A 15,368-nucleotide genomic window follows, 5' to 3' on the forward strand; every position below is an offset into this window, starting at 1 on the left:
TCTCGGGGGTCCATGTCCTCTTGGGAGGAGGCAGTTAATGCACAAAGTTATTTTGGATGACAAGAGCCACCAGAGGAAGGGAAGAGACCCTAGACATGGTGGAGGTAACACTGACCCTGTAGGTGGGAAGGACCTCTCTCCTCTTACTGCCCACAGCAGCCTCTGCTGGCCTCTTGGAACCAGGGTGACCTCTAACGTTGCCACCAATTTCCTGAGGACAATGCTTCTGCCTTCAGCTTGGGACTCCCAGAGATATTAGCTCCCTATACCCAGAATTGGGGTGTACATGATAGAGGAGGGGGAAGGAGCTAGGCAGCACCCCAACCCCTTCAGGAAGGAGCTCGTAGAACCCAGGCGTCAGGCTGCCCAGTCCAAGCCCTGCAGTGACAAGGGCCCCTTTGTGCCCCCCTCCCCCAGGGGCAGGGAGGAGCTGGGCCCTGGAGGCAGGCGGCCCCTGGCACCCAGGGGCAGGGGAGGGGCTGACAAGTGGGGGCCTAGACCCTGGGAGGCCAGGGGACTGTGAGCCTGGGCAGCGGAGTTAGAGGGTCAGAAGCCAGAGCATCCAAGTGAGTACTGCACACGGGGCCAGGGCTGGGAGGGGCAGGCAACCCTGGGAGGTTGGGAGGACCAGCCTCAGCCATGTGCAAGGCGAGGCGCACCGGGCACGGGAACTGAATGGCCACTCATTTCGAACAGGGTAAAGCATTGCCTGGGACTACTTGTGGATAGGCTCGGACCACAGTGGGAGCAGTGATGGGGTCTTGGGAAGAAAACACAGGAAGAAAGAACAAGGGCCCTCCTTGGCACACCTCGTAGCTAGAGGTTCTGTAGCAGCAGCTCCCTGGGGCTCCCAAGTTTGGGACGGATGAGATGACAGTGGTCTGGGGTGAAGAAGGGAAGGGGTGCCAGGTGACCAGACACCCACGCGCTGCCATCTGGGAGGTGGATGAGGATGAGGGTGGTGGGCTTTGAATGAGATCGATTCTGGGTGCACAGCACAGGGGGTGGGGGTGTACGTGAGTGTGTGCGCATCTCTCTTGTGTAACCACCTCTGTCAGTGTCTCAACGTCTTTCATTACACCCCCCTAAAGAAACTTTGTAGATTTGTCTATCCTTTTCCCACCCTGTGTTGGAAATTTAACACTACAGATACACCATCTCAGTGCTTACACGCATTGGGATCCTCAAGGGGGCTACAAGCCATTGTCAAACTGTTAACCTCCCACCTCAAGACCAGGATTGAGAATCACGGTCCATGCTTTGCACCTCTGCAGGCCACGGGTCTGGTTCTCACCAGTGCCTGCCTCCCCTCACTGGGGACCCATTCATAGTTACACCTCAGCATAGGAGCAGGTGTGTCTTGAGGTGCACAGCCATCAGGGCCATGTGTGTGCACCTGAAAGCCATACCTGGGTCTGTCCAGGTGTGCGTGCCCAGGGGAGAAGGCAGTCAGGTAGCCTCCAGGACCACGCGTGTGTTGGCCCATCTCTGTGGACAGGGATCTCAGGATCGAAATACATCCTCACTTGTCTTTACTGTGAGCTGGCTTCTGGCTGTCACATTTCCAGCCAGCGTTTGCATGTGTCTGTGCATGCGTCCGTGTCTGTCCGTGGGAAGAAACTGGGAAAAGCACTTGGAAATCTTAGCTCCAGCCTCAGGCGACCCACAGAACAGCTGGGTGCCAGAGGCTCACTCACCCTCTGGCCTCACTCAGAACCTAGTCAGGAACGCCCAAGGCCTCGCTCACTCCCCACCTACCCCAGGAGCCCCCAGGATGAGGCATCTGTACCCCAAAGGAACAGGGCTCTTTTGTACTGGGCACCAGCCTCTGGTGAGGGTTGGGACATCAGGGGCCGGCCGCTGGGTGGGAGGGGGCGGCAGGAATTCGCAGGCATGTGGAGAATGCTGATGTTCTGAAACCCAGTCATTGATGGGACTGGGTCCCTGCCTGCCACCCCCAGGCCTCAGCCGTGGGACATCTGCTCCTTCTCCCCACTCACCACACCCCTAACCCCCATCCCAACACTGTTGCTCCCCATCCCTCTCCACATTCGCCCGCTGTGGGGGGAGCTGTTGTCACAGCATGGCTTCTCAGCTGTGTGGGAGGCTCCCGAGCGTCCATCCACAGGCAACACAGACCACTCGGCAGCCTTACAAAGGCCGCCACCCAGAATAGGGACCAGAGGAGGGCTTGGTGGGTGTTCAGACTTCTACCCCTGTCACCTATCTGACTCTTGCTCCAGGTGGGCTGGCTGGTTACTTCACGTGGAATCAGAAGATACATCAACTCAGGGAGACCGAGGTAAGGGCAGGGTGCCACCATCCGCTTCTTCCTGGCTTCCCGGTTCCCACTGCTTATCCAGCTGTGGCTCTGTCCTGGGGGTCTGGACATCCCCTGGGACGTTATGGTGCTGAAGGTCGTTAAACACGTCACTACCAAGTGAAGACAGGATAGCTTGGTGGCTAAGACTATAGACCAGCTGTGTGACCGTGGGCAAGCTACTTAACGTCTCTAGATCTCAGCTAGAAAATGAGGACAATAACCGCACCAACCTCGAAGAGATCAGAAGAGCTAATATAGCAGAGGGAGGCATCGAGGCCTGGCATATGGCCAATGTCATGTAAGAGTCTGTAATCAGAGCCAAGGCCCAGTGCCTCACACCTGTAATCCCAGCTACTTAGGGGGTGGAGATTGGGAGGATCAAGGTTTGAGGCCACCCCCAGCAAAAAGTTAGAAAGACCTCCATCTCAGCCAACAACCTGGGCATGGTGGTTTGCTCTTGCAATCCCACCTATGTGGGAGGCATAAGTAGGAGGATTGAGGTCTGAAGCCTGCCTGGGCAAAAACTGAAATACCCTATCTGAAAAATACGCTAAGGCAAAAAGGGCTGGAGGTGCGGCTCAAGTGGTAGACCACCTGCCTAGCTAGTGCAAGGCTTGGAGTTCAAACCCCAATACCGCCAAAAAGAAAAAAAGAACATAAATGGATGATAAATGACAGCGGCAGGGGACCTCTGCCCAGTCCCCGCCCTGAGCCTTTCAGGAAGCTCCACCTCTTACTTCCTTGGCCTCTAATCCGCTGCTCTCTCTCCCAGCTCTGGCTCACTCACTTGCTGTACAAAATGATATTCCTCACTGCCCTGCCCCTGTTCTGGATTATGATCTCAGGTATGGCTGGGGAGAGGGGGTGCTGAGGAACCTGAGCCTTGGTCCAGGACTCCCAGCATTGGCAGGGGGGTAATTAGGAGCTGAAGTGGGTGGGGTGTATCCCTCAGCCCCCATGCTTCTGCTCACCCACAGCCTCTCGAGGGGGCCACTGGAGTGCCTGGATGCCCTCGTCCATCTCGGCCTTCGAGGGCACGTGTGTCTCCATCCCCTGTCGCTTCGACTTCCCTGATGAGCTCCGGCCAGCCGTGGTGCATGGTGTCTGGTACTTCAATAGCCCCTACCCCAAGAACTATCCCCCGGTGGTCTTCAAGTCTCGCACCCAAGTGGTCCACGAGAGCTTCCAAGGCCGCAGTCGCCTGCTGGGAGACCTGGGCTTGCGAAACTGCACCCTGCTGCTCAGCACCCTCAGCCCGGAGCTGGGGGGCAAGTACTACTTCCGCGGAGACCTCGGCGGTTACAACCAGTACACCTTCTCCGAGCACAGCGTCCTGGACGTCATCAGTGAGTCCCCAGAGATCGTGTGGCACCGAGGGGCTGGGGCAACCCTGGGTGGGCAAGGGATCAGGCTGACCTCCTTAGCAACGCCAGGAACTCGGGATGGCAGACCCAGGGGGTTCCATTCAGCTCGGGCCATGCAGTTGACAGAAATGAGCCAAGCAGGGATGCAAATAGTCTGGCTGACCTCAGAGGAACATGGCTGCTCCAACTCTGCTAGGAGCTAAAGGCAGTGACGCCCAGGGATCAGAGGAAAGGCCACTGGATCGCTGCTTTCACTGTGTGACCTTGGGCAAGTTATTTAACTTCCCTGGGCCTCGGTTTCCTCTTGTGTAAAACAGAGAGATAAGAATGGTTGCACAGCCAAGGGGTCAAGGGCTGTAGGCTACACCTGGCATTAGCCTTTCTGAATTTTCCATAGAAACCAAAATTGTGGATTTTTTCAGTGCAATGCCCTAATTCTTAAATATTGGCTGCTGATTTGGATTTAAAAGAAAAATCCTGGACTCTGTATACTAGCAAGAGCACTTGCCAGCCATACATTAAGGCCCTGGGTTCCATCCCCAGCACAGGGGGTAAAAAATCCGGTAGGCCAAATAAAATGCAGCTGTGGCCGAGCTTTGCAATCAAAACAGAGCCCACTGCCTGATTTCAGGCAATCCCGCTGCCTAGTTTCTGAGAGGCCTCACTGCTTGGAGATCTTAGGTTCAGGTTCCCCAACAACCCCAGGTCCACTCAGGAGCCAGATGACAGTCCCAGTGTAAAAAGAGACCACACATGCACCCCACACACATGTATCACCAACACACAAATCACACTCATACACACATAAACTACACACAACCCACACCCATCACTACATACAACTCAAACCTCCTGGAAGAGAGGTTTCTTAGAAAATATAATTGGTGTCAACAGCACAGACACTGAAGCCAGAGGCACAGGGTTTGAAGCCCAGTTTTGCCTTGCCCAAGCTGTAGCCTCAGTTTCCTCCTTTACCAAGAGAGCTACAGAATAGCACCACTTCTGGCATGGCAGGAAGGACCAGGCGAGTGAAACGAGGTGCTGTATTGCTGCTTGGACTCTCTTATTGCATCCCATTGGGTTTGTGGAGGGCTTCCGGGTGGAGGGTGACCAAGACGAGGGAGTGCTGTAGGAAATTCGGTATCCAAGAGGTCAAGGTGCCCGGAATGGTGTTGCATCAGGTAAGGGTGATGCCTAGTGCCACACTACCTCCTCCATCCCCCTTTTCTTCACCTCACGCAGACACCCCTAACATCGTGGTCCCCCCAGAGGTGGTGGCGGGCAAAGAGGTGGAGGTGAGCTGCATGGTCCCAGACAACTGCCCAGAGCTGCGCCCAGAGTTGAGCTGGCTGGGCCACGAGGAGCTGGGAGAGCCCACTGTACTAGGCCGGCTCCGCGAGGACGAGGGCACCTGGGTGCAAGTGTCGCTGCTACACTTCGTGCCCACTCGGGAGGCCAACGGCCACCGACTGGGCTGCCAGGCCGCCTTCCCCAACACCACGCTGCAGTTTGAGGGATACGCCAGCCTGGACGTCAAGTGTGAGCCTGGGTGCGGGCCGGGGCGGGGCCGGGGCGGGGCGTGGGCGTGGTCGGGACGGGAAGCTGGCCCAGGCTGGCCAGGCGTGGGCGTGGCAGGGGCGTGGCAGGGGCGGGGCCGGGTCTGCCTCACCCACCCTTTGCACCTGACCCGCCCCGGTGTCGCGGGCTTCAGACCCCCCGGTGATTGTGGAGATGAACTCCTCCGTGGAGGCCATCGAGGGCTCCCACGTCAGCCTGCTCTGCGGGGCTGACAGCAACCCGCCGCCGCTGCTGACCTGGATGCGGGACGGGACGGTGCTCCGGGAGGCGGTGGCCGAGAGCCTGTATCTAGAGCTGGAGGAGGTGACTCCCGGGGAAGACGGCATCTATGCCTGTTTGGCGGAAAACGCCTATGGCCAGGACAACCGCACAGTGGAGCTCAGTGTCATGTGTGAGTCCCGGCCCTGCGCGCCCATACAGCGCTACAGGGGACAGAGGGCCGCCTGGGACCCACCAACAACACGGGGAGGCCAAAATGGAGAAGTTACAGGCCTCCATCCTCCTGCGAGCGTCTGGTGTGCTGCGCTCTGGCCTCCCACTCTTTGGGAGGCCAAGACTGGAAGATGCAGAATTGGCCCCTCTCATCTAGGAAAGAAAACCCGTTAAATGCACTTTCCCAGGGGTCACCAGACGCGGGCTAGTCTGAGTGTAGCACTGGGCCTGCTAAGGAATCTGCTTTTATTTTTGTGGTGCTAAAAAAGTAGCACTCAACCACTGAGCTTATACCCGCAGCCCAGAAATCTGCATCTTCTAAAACAGGTTTTGTTAGCATATCCATTAATTGTACAAAGGGATTTATTTCATTGTGATTTTTAAAATATACATATAAAGTACTTTGATCAAATTCACCCCCTCTATGTTACCATTTATATATACAGCACTTCTATAAGTAATCTGCATCTTAAAACAAGTGCGGCTGAGGTTCTTTTTTTTTAGTGGTACTTGGGTTTGAACTTAGGATCTTGTGCTTGTTAGGCAGGCACTCTACCACTTGGGCCACACACATAGCCCTTTTTTGGTTTAGGTTTTTTGTTTGTTTGTTTGTTTGTTTGTTTTTTCAGATAGGTTCTCATGCTTTTGTCCTGACTGGCCTCAAGCAGCGATCCTCCTATCTCCACCTCCCATGTAGCTGGAATTACAGACATGGACGACTATACTGGTCCTGGCCCTTGTGCAGTTGTAGTTCTAAAGGAAGGGTTGAGGGACCCAGGCCTCATCCAGCCCCATGGTGTGCACAGGGATATTGGAGTGGGCTGCTGTCAGAGCAGGACTTAGCTAGGCACCAGGGAGAGGCCATTCATTCACTCACAAATATGTATTGAGGCAAAGTGCCAAGGGGTGGGGACTATAATGACAGCCATGGTCAACATGGTCGCCCTCCTGAGTGCTTCCTCAGCAAGCTCTCTGCCAGACATCCACTGCACACCTCCTCCTAGTTTCCTTGAAGCCTTCCCTCCCTGCCCTATTTAAAACTGTGACTACCCCAGTTCCCTCCTCACCCTTTGTTTTCTGCACAGCGCTTACCCTGTGTTGCAAATATATTTCATTTACTTCTGTAGCACCTCCCCACATGGGCCTCGTTTAAGCCGGAACAGTGCCTGTCACTCGGAGTTTCTCAGTGAATGCTGGATAACCATCCATGATGTTGGAATTTTATGAAGCCCATTTTCCAGATGGGAAAATGAGTCCCAGGAGTTAAAATGTGGGTCTACAAACAGCTAGAAAGGGGTAGGAAGGGCCAGGATCCAAAGACAAGCTCCCTGGCTGCAGAATTGATATTGGCATCAATAAGATAGACAGGACTAGGGATCCCTGGGCTATCCTTAATGGGTGTGCTACTTTTGGGGTATCAGGGGCCACATTTGGCAGAGCTAGCTGCTCTGCCTGGTGTCTGACCATCAGTCCCGTCTTGCCCTCCAGATGCACCCTGGAAGCCGACGGTGAATGGGACAGTGGTGGCCGTGGAGGGGGAGACAGTCTCCATCCTGTGCTCCACACAGAGCAACCCAGACCCTATTCTCACCATCTTCAAGGAGAAGCAGATCCTAGCCACAGTCATCTACGAGAGCCAGCTTCAGCTGGAGCTGCCAGCAGTCACGCCTGAGGACGATGGGGAGTACTGGTGTGTGGCTGAGAACCAGTACGGTCAGAGGGCCACCGCCTTCAACCTGTCCGTGGAGTGTGAGTTCTCCCTGCTCCCTCAGGCTGGTGGCAGATGAACCCGAGGGGACACTGGGTGACCAGGAGGTGCCCATGCACCCCAGCCAGAGTTGACATTGCCTGTTCTCACCAGTAGACAAGGGTGGGGATGGCAGGGAGGCAGAATCCACAAGGACTGAAAATTCTGAGAATACTATGCCCTACATCCTGTGGTGGACTTAACCAAGGGCATTTCAGGATCTTGTGACTACTGCCCTTCTCCATGAGCTAATATTGTAACTCTAGGTTGAGCATGGTGGTGCATGCATGTAATTCTAGCTACTCAAGGTGGAGATCAGGAGGAGCACCCTGGGGAAAAATGTTAGCAAGATCCCATCTCAATGAATTAACCAAGCATGGTGGCACACACCTGCGATCCCAGCTATGTGGAAGGCATAGGTAGGAGGGCCTCAGTCTGAGGCTAGTCCTGGGCAAAAAGTGTGAGATGCTATTCGAAAAATAGCTGAAGCAAAAAAGGGTTAGGGGGTGGCTGAAGTGAGGCAGCACTTGCATAGCAAGCACAAGTCTATGAGTTCAAACCCCAGTACCACCAGAAGAAAACTAAAACAAAAGCAAACTCTGATCTCTATCCCTTGTGGAGCAAAACTCCGTACCACACACTGTCAGAAGCACTGGTCCCATTCATTTCGTCATCATGACATCTTCATGAGGGAAGTTCTATTACTGTGCCTAGGTTACAGAGAAGGAAACTGAGTCTTAGAGAAGCAATGTCACTTGTTCAAAGTCACACAGCTAGGAAACATATTTGAGATTGAAATCCAGGCAAGATCTGGGTCTTGTCCTGCCCAGAATTGACCTCATCCTGTGCTGTTCTTTCAGAATGCATTGACTGAGCCATTGTTATGTACAAAGGGCTCTGTGGAAGGGGGGATAGGACCAAGAGGCTCCTTGGAACATCAGTCACCTCCTTGATCCTATGTCCTTGCTCCTGTCGCAGCTTCACCTGACCTCTGGCACTGACTCTAAATTTCACTTCTTAGGCCTCAATTGCTCCATCTCAAGGGCCTCACCACACCAGTTTCCAGAGGTTCAGTGAGTCAGCATAGAAAGCATTTTATATAGGGTCCTTGTACTGTCCCTGTGCGGTACTCGGTAGGTGGCAGTGACCGACACTCGGGCCACACAGACTGTCTCTGAGTGCTGTCTTGCATGCCTTAGGCATGGCCACCCACTCCTCCTCTGCCCTACCATTTTGGGCACCTTTGCTCCTGGTCTGCTGTCTGGAAGCTTCTGTGTGATCATGCCAGATGGCTTTACAATGCTCTGCCTTCTCTGTACATGCCATCCTGGGCCCAGAGTCCCCCTTTCCTCTGTATCCCTCCAACCCAGGTGTTCTCAAGTTTAAGAGTCATAGAACTCCTGAGAATCTGATGGAAGGTCCTGCATATATACACACCACCCATTCACTTTTCCAGGCGAGTCACAGACCTTTCCTACTTGGAGCAGGGGCAGCAGACACTCAGTTCAGGCCTGCCCTGGGACAGCAGAGTCCTCTGCAGGCCTTACCTTGCTAAGTTCTGTGGTCCTTTCCCCTCCCTGAATCAGGCATGGCATTATCTCCCTTGACCTAGGAGAAGGTGAAAGATCAGGATTCAGCTGACCTTCAGCTGGGAAGGTCAGTCAGAGCTCGGATCCTTCCAGATTCCTGTGGGCCCCAGCTCTTAAAACTTTGGGCTGCTTTGCCTCCCTTGAAGTCCTTGTCACCCAGTCCTTACTCCCTCTTCTCTTGAAAACAAACACATTTGCAGCATGAGGTCTTCAGTATGCCAAGTTGAGGGCAGCAGTGGGCCTGTCCCCTACTCTACCTGCTGAAGCTCTCTCTTTTTCTTTCTCTGTCTCTCTCTCTCTTTTATTGTGATACTGGGGATTGAACTCAGTATCACAGTTCCTAGCCAAGGGCTAAGTTATTTTGCTTTTAGTTTGTTTTTTCAGACAAGGTCTCATGCTTTTGCCCAAGTGGGCCTCAGACCATGATCCTCCTACCGTGCCTCTCAAATAGCTGGGATTACAAGCATGTGCCAGCATGCCTCAGATCCCCACTATCCACACCATCCTTATCACCAACCATCAGGGCTTTTGTGTTCATTGGCAATCGTGGGTGACCTTTGATCAGGGTCCTGTGTCCTGCTGTTAACAGGCCCAGCACAGCATGGGACTACAGAAGTCTCTGAGTGCTTATGACCACAGGGGACCACAGGGGATGGAGTACGGTCCTTGTGTTGACCTGTTTTGGTCTCACAACCACGTGACTGGGCAGAGGAGACTGTTCCCGAGCCCAGCTTAATGGAAAGAAACCATGATTTCATTTGAGTCCTGTGCCTGGTGGAGCTGAGCTGACCTGGGTCAGGGCCCCACTCTGCCTCCCTCTTGCTGCATGAGGCTGGCTAGTGAGCACCCCTCTGCCTCGCCTTCAGTTCTCTCCTTGCCACCAAGATGGTTGCATGGTGGGGTGCCCAGTGCCCACACACTCCGTAAATGTCAGATACCAGCCTTTTGTCCCCAGGACTCCAGCTTGGACATTTGTCATGAGATCCTGCAGCCTTGAATTCATGTGCTCCCTCTGCTAGGATGTCGTATCTTCCTAACCGGAAGCACTCAGATGGGATGCTAAGGTTTACGACTTGCTCCTGCACCTGTCTTTAGAGTCCTATAAACCCTTATGAGTTAAGGACCACCATCACTGTTTGTACAGGTGAGGGCTCCATCTTGGAGCCCCAGGAAGCTGACAGTTCTGCCAGTAGATGGCAGAGTTGGGGCTCAGGCCAAAGCTATGCCACCCCGAGTTTATCTACTGCCATTCAAGGTTTCGTGTTCTCCCAGGCTGCCTGCAGAGCCACAGATTCTGAACACACACACAGGCAGGGTGTCACCATCACTGTCTTCTAGGGGGACCACTTGTACCAAAGTGCCAACTGTACTGTCGTGAATTTTGGAAAAGTTCAGATGGATTGTTCTTAATTTACTCTGGGGTGTGTTGATCGGTCAACACCACAGCAAGCAGAATGCATGTTTACCAAAATAGCATGTCGGACTTATCATTTTTAATTTAGTAGACTGTAGAGATGTTATGCAACAAGTCCTCACTTGGAGCCATCCCTGGGTCTGTGCTAATTCCTGGCCCAGCACTGTTACTGGCTAGAAATTGAAAACAGGTGGGGTAGTGCTCCAGAGTCTTTTGCCTGTGTTTAGGTGGATGTGGGGCAGAACTAAGGATCTGTGTGCAGTCCAGGGCAAGCAGAGGAGGGTGCTCGACTCTCCAAGATGGATAAAGAGCATAATTTACAAAGCACCATTCAGTTTCTCTAATAGATCTTCATGTTTTGAACATGGAAAGAAAAAAACAACTCAGAACTATATTCGTCATCAAACAGCAGCAAAGCAAGGCTCAACACAATGACCTTGGGTGGAGGGCAGTGTTTGGTGCTGGTGGGAATGAGGAGTCCTGGGGGAGCACTCAAGGAGTTTGGCAGGGAGGAGCCGGGAAGGGGTGTCTGCAGGACAGACTGAGGGAAGAGCAGGGGCTGGAGGCAGAAAGGAGGCAGCACCGGGAGCACATTCCTTGGCAGGTAAAATGCTCAGAGCACAGGAGGCCCTTTTGGGAAATGTCCCCCAAGCCTTACAGAGATGACCAGAGGCCAAGGTCAAAGTTAGAGATGGTGAGGGGAAATGCAACCTGTCTCTGTGACATTGTGTCCTGTTCTGGCCATATTGAGGCTGGAGTCACCCTAAAAGCAGCAGCAGAAGACTTTCCACAAGGGAACACCCCAAACCCTCCTGAACTGGGACTCACTGGGATTCCAAAGAGAGAAGCCCTGAAGGTCAGGGTGCTCAGTCCAAAGCACTGCAGGAGGCTGCAGTGTCCCCAACATGGATAGCAAGAAGGATGTCCCAAGTCCCAAGGGACATCCTTGGTCATGTCTGCCACCAGGGCTTGGGATATAGTGTTTATTACAGGGATTTAAGGAATGTGGCTTGGGGCCAGGGCTGGTGTTTTTCAGTCTGGGACAGTGTCCTAAACATCTTTATCAGTGCTGGGATCGTTCAAGGCCTGGCTTGGGTCCAGTCCTGCAGAGAAAACGTGTAACTGGTAAGGTCACAGAGTAGTCGAGGCGCTCTGTAGTTTTGAGTCAAGACAGAGAAAAAAGTAAGGGGGATCCCACACAAAGCTATCACCCCCGTCCTTGGCCACCCTGACCTTGATCTCTGCCAAGGAGTCTCCTGAGGCCCTGGCTGCAGCCCACCCTCCATCTTGGTCTTGATCATGCAGTTGCTCCCATGATCCTCTTGGAGTCTCATTGCGCTGCGGCCAGAGACACGGTGCAGTGCCTGTGCGTGGTGAAATCCAACCCGGAGCCATCCGTGGCCTTCGAGCTGCCCTCACGCAACGTGACTGTGAATGAGACAGAGCGGGAGTTCGTGTACTCAGAGCGCAGTGGCCTCTTGCTCACCAGTATCCTCACACTGCGGGGACAGGTCCAGGCCCCACCTCGGGTCATCTGCACCTCCAGGAACCTCTACGGCACCAAGAGTCTGGAGCTGCCCTTCCAGGGAGCCCGTGAGTGGTGTGGCCTTGAGGTGGGAGCCACAGGAAGGAGGGGGCCCCTCTTGAATCCAGACCCTCCCCCTCAGAGCTAGTGATCAGCCCCTGAGCGTGGGTCTGCTGTGAGGATGGATAAAGTAGTAGAAGATCCCTTGCAGCTGGACAGCGGAGGCTGCTCTGAGTTGCCTGTTCCTCAGGAGCCCTTCCCAGGTCCTAAAGGGAGCCTGTGAGGTCCCTGGAAGCCTGTGCCAGTCAGTCAGTGCAAGGAGGTGCCAGCTGTGTGATTATTTTGACTGTCACCCAGCCAGTCTCTGGAGAACCCAGGTGTCCTCACTCCCATCAGCAGCCCTGAGGGGGCCTGGGTCTTCTCTGTCCTCAGACCGACTGATGTGGGCCAAGATTGGTCCTGTGGGAGCTGTAGTCGCTTTTGCCATCTTAATTGCCATCGTGTGTTACATTACCCAGACACGCAGAAAGTGAGTATCTACCAGGCTGATCTGGGAACAGGAGTCTCCAAGGGGGATGGGTGGGCAGATTGATAGGGGACCCTGTTGGTGCCCAGCTGAACACTTTAGGCAAATGATTTGTGACCCATTGGCCAGGGAAAGGAGGGGTGGATGGGCTGTGGGCCCATGATGAGCCTAGTCATCCCAAAGAGGGAGAGAGAGGGGTGGGAGCCAATCTGGGGTCCCTTGGACCAAAATCCAAGGTAAGCAGGTGTACAGAAAGTGGGGGAGGGGGAGGGAGGGGAGGGAGATCTGGGGTCCCACTGGGCTGACATATCCTGCCCTGCAGAAAGAACGTGACAGAGAGCCCCAGCTTCTCAGCCGGGGATAATCCCCACGTCCTGTACAGCACTGACTTCCGCATCTCTGGGGCACCAGAGAAGTACGAGGTGAGGGCCAGAGCCCTGTGGCTCCAAGTTAGCGGGAAGCTTGGAGGGCCTGGGCAGGGTCTGTGAAGCCAAGAGGCAAGGGGAAGGCCAGCCCCTCAAGGGGGACAGGAAGGAAGAGTGGAGGGCTGGGTTGGCCCCAGAGGCTGGGGAGGAGATGCCAGGCTGTGGCTATGGAGGGGGCTCCAGGGGGCGGGGCCCAAGGCAGCCTTTGCCCTCCCTGCCTATGTCTGTGACTATTATTTCCTTCTCCGATAGTCTAAAGAGGTCTCTACCCTGGAATGCCACTGAGAGCCCCAGGAGGTAGGTTCTGGGGCCTCAGTGTACCTGCCTCAGGGCCCTCACTGGGCCTTGGGGTTGGCATGCATGTCGTCCTCGTCAGATGTCCAAGATGCTTTCTGGTTAAGTCTGGTCCCACCCAGCGGCTCCAGCCTTGTCTATTTTGTCCCTTTGCTGTTCCCGTCTGTTTGTGGCCACTGTCCTGTGTGTGTGTCCAAATGCTGATGGAGTGGAGGTTGGGTGCACAAAGCATGATAGGGAAGCCTTAGTCTTACTTCCAGGACTCCCTAGATCGGGGAGGGAGACCCCACCAAATCCGGACAGGAAAGGACTTACTGAACCAGGCACTCATAAGCTTTTGGAAGTAGATTGAATCTGGAAAGGTGTTCTAGTTGCATTGTGTGTCCCTAATGTTTATCTGTTGAAGAGGCCTTCCTAGAGGTGTAGAATTTATAGCAATTTTCAAGGTCAGGGCCAGACATGGTGGCACACGCTTGTACTCCCAGCTCTGTGGGAGGCAGAGGTAGGAGGTTCCAGGTCTATGACTAGCAAAAGCATGAGACCCCAAGCTGAAGAATGAGTCAAAGCAAAAAGGTCTGGGGCATGGCTTAAGTGGTAGAGCACCTGCATAACAAGTATAAGGTCCTGAGTTCAAACTCCAGTGCCACCAAAAAAAAAAAAAATTCAAGTTCAGTAATGAGGTGGGCGTTAGAGCATCAGCACTGGCAAAAGTCTCAGTATGGGACATGGCTGACTGTGCGGAGGCTCACCCACAGTCTCTGGGTATGAACTTGGGATGGTGGGGGTGCCATCACTCCAGCCTTTTCGTGGGGAAAAGGCATGGAGAGGATCCTACTAATGAATCCTCCCACCATAGAGCGAGAGGCGCCTGGGATCTGAGAGGAGACTGCTGGGGCTTCGGGGGGAACCCCCAGAACTGGACCTGAGCTATTCCCACTCAGACTTGGGAAAACGACCCACCAAGGACAGCTACACACTGACAGAGGAGCTGGCTGAGTATGCTGAGATCCGTGTCAAGTGAGGAGGCGGGGCGGCCCATGGCCACCCCTTCAGGACCCTCGCTGGCCCCCACTGGCTGCGGGCTCCCTTTTTCCTGAGAGTGGTGGGGGCTGGGGCGGGAAGGGACTGGGGCTGGTGGCAGTGAGGTCTTGGGGGCCCGGCCTCCCCCTCCTTCCCAGTTGCCTTTCCCTACCAGCACCCCCCCACACACACTACGGCTCCCCTCTCTCCTCCTCTAACCTCGTCTGTCTGGAGGGGAGCTCTGTCTGTCCGTGTTATTTATTGCTACCCTCTGCCTGGTCTCCTGCCCCCACACCTGGCCCCAGGACCTGTACAAAGGACATATTGAAATAAATGCACAATGCCAAACACCGTCCAGATCCTGATGATTTCTGACCTGTTCTCCCGGAGCTGCCATCCTACTGTTTCTAGAACGAGTTCGAGTTTTCCCTCCACCTCTGCTGGACCTTGGGTGGGGGCAGGACCAGGGGTTCTAGCCCTGAGCCCAAGCTAACCCAGTTTTTGCTTTGCTGGAGGGGAGCTCCAGGCTGGGACTCACTGAAAGGAAGGGAGGCCGTGCCTCCCAGAGGGAACAGGCTCCACATTTGCTGCACCCCCCCACTGTTGTCCATGCCTGGCTGGCTTCACTGCCTGACAATACCTTCTGGCTCCACAGGTCAGGTGGGACCCACAGATTCAGGTGTCCCACCAGCTGTGTGGATTGGACTGCCACCCTCATATTCTGCAACTTCAAACACAAACACTGGACACCCACAGTATGCTGATCCCCTTTAGGAAGCTCAGGCTATCTTCAGGGGACCCACAGGACACAGCTGTGAAGATAAGAATGTCCGGGCTCAGACAAGTGAGGAGATTTCACGAGCGTCCCAGAGCTAAGGAATGGTGAGGCCAGGACCTTTCAGAAACTTCAAGGGTCAGACTGTCTGCTATACACGGTATCAGTGACTAACATTTATTTTACAAAATTCTACTCTGCAAAATTCTACAGAATTTACATTAATTAACCTCTACCTCCTTTTCCTATCAACCATGACAGTGGTTCCTTAAGTCCAGTTTCAAACCAGCAACCCAGGCATCCCCTGGGAACTTATCAGAAAGGCAGTCACAGACCCCACCCAGACTGTGAGAACC

General features: G+C 54.3%; 1 protein-coding gene across 3 annotated transcripts; it reads left to right on the forward strand.

Moving 5' to 3' along the window:
- The first annotated feature begins 471 nt into the window (after nt 1-471).
- On the forward strand, nt 472-14,590 carry Mag (myelin associated glycoprotein). 3 transcript variants are annotated; one of them, XM_020167806.2, is made up of 12 exons: nt 472-566; nt 2,244-2,302; nt 3,096-3,168; nt 3,301-3,669; nt 4,930-5,226; nt 5,399-5,656; nt 7,186-7,446; nt 11,753-12,040; nt 12,405-12,501; nt 12,821-12,920; nt 13,176-13,220; nt 14,074-14,210. In XM_020167806.2, the coding sequence occupies exons 3-11, from the start codon at nt 3,123-3,125 to the stop codon at nt 13,206-13,208; spliced, it is 1,749 nt and encodes a 582-aa protein (XP_020023395.1). In that variant the 5' UTR covers nt 472-566; nt 2,244-2,302; nt 3,096-3,122; the 3' UTR covers nt 13,209-13,220; nt 14,074-14,210. The 3 variants fall into 3 exon arrangements, with proteins under 3 accessions (XP_020023395.1, XP_020023378.1, XP_073913108.1); XM_020167789.2 differs by lacking the exon at nt 13,176-13,220 and having other exon boundaries at nt 480-565; nt 2,242-2,302; nt 14,074-14,590; XM_074057007.1 differs by lacking the exons at nt 472-566; nt 13,176-13,220 and adding an exon at nt 799-822 and having other exon boundaries at nt 14,074-14,590.
- The last annotated feature ends 778 nt before the right edge of the window (nt 14,591-15,368 follow it).

The sequence above is a fragment of the Castor canadensis genome, chromosome 16 (genome assembly GCF_047511655.1).
Source record: "Castor canadensis chromosome 16, mCasCan1.hap1v2, whole genome shotgun sequence".
Classification (NCBI taxonomy): Eukaryota; Metazoa; Chordata; class Mammalia; order Rodentia; family Castoridae; genus Castor; species Castor canadensis.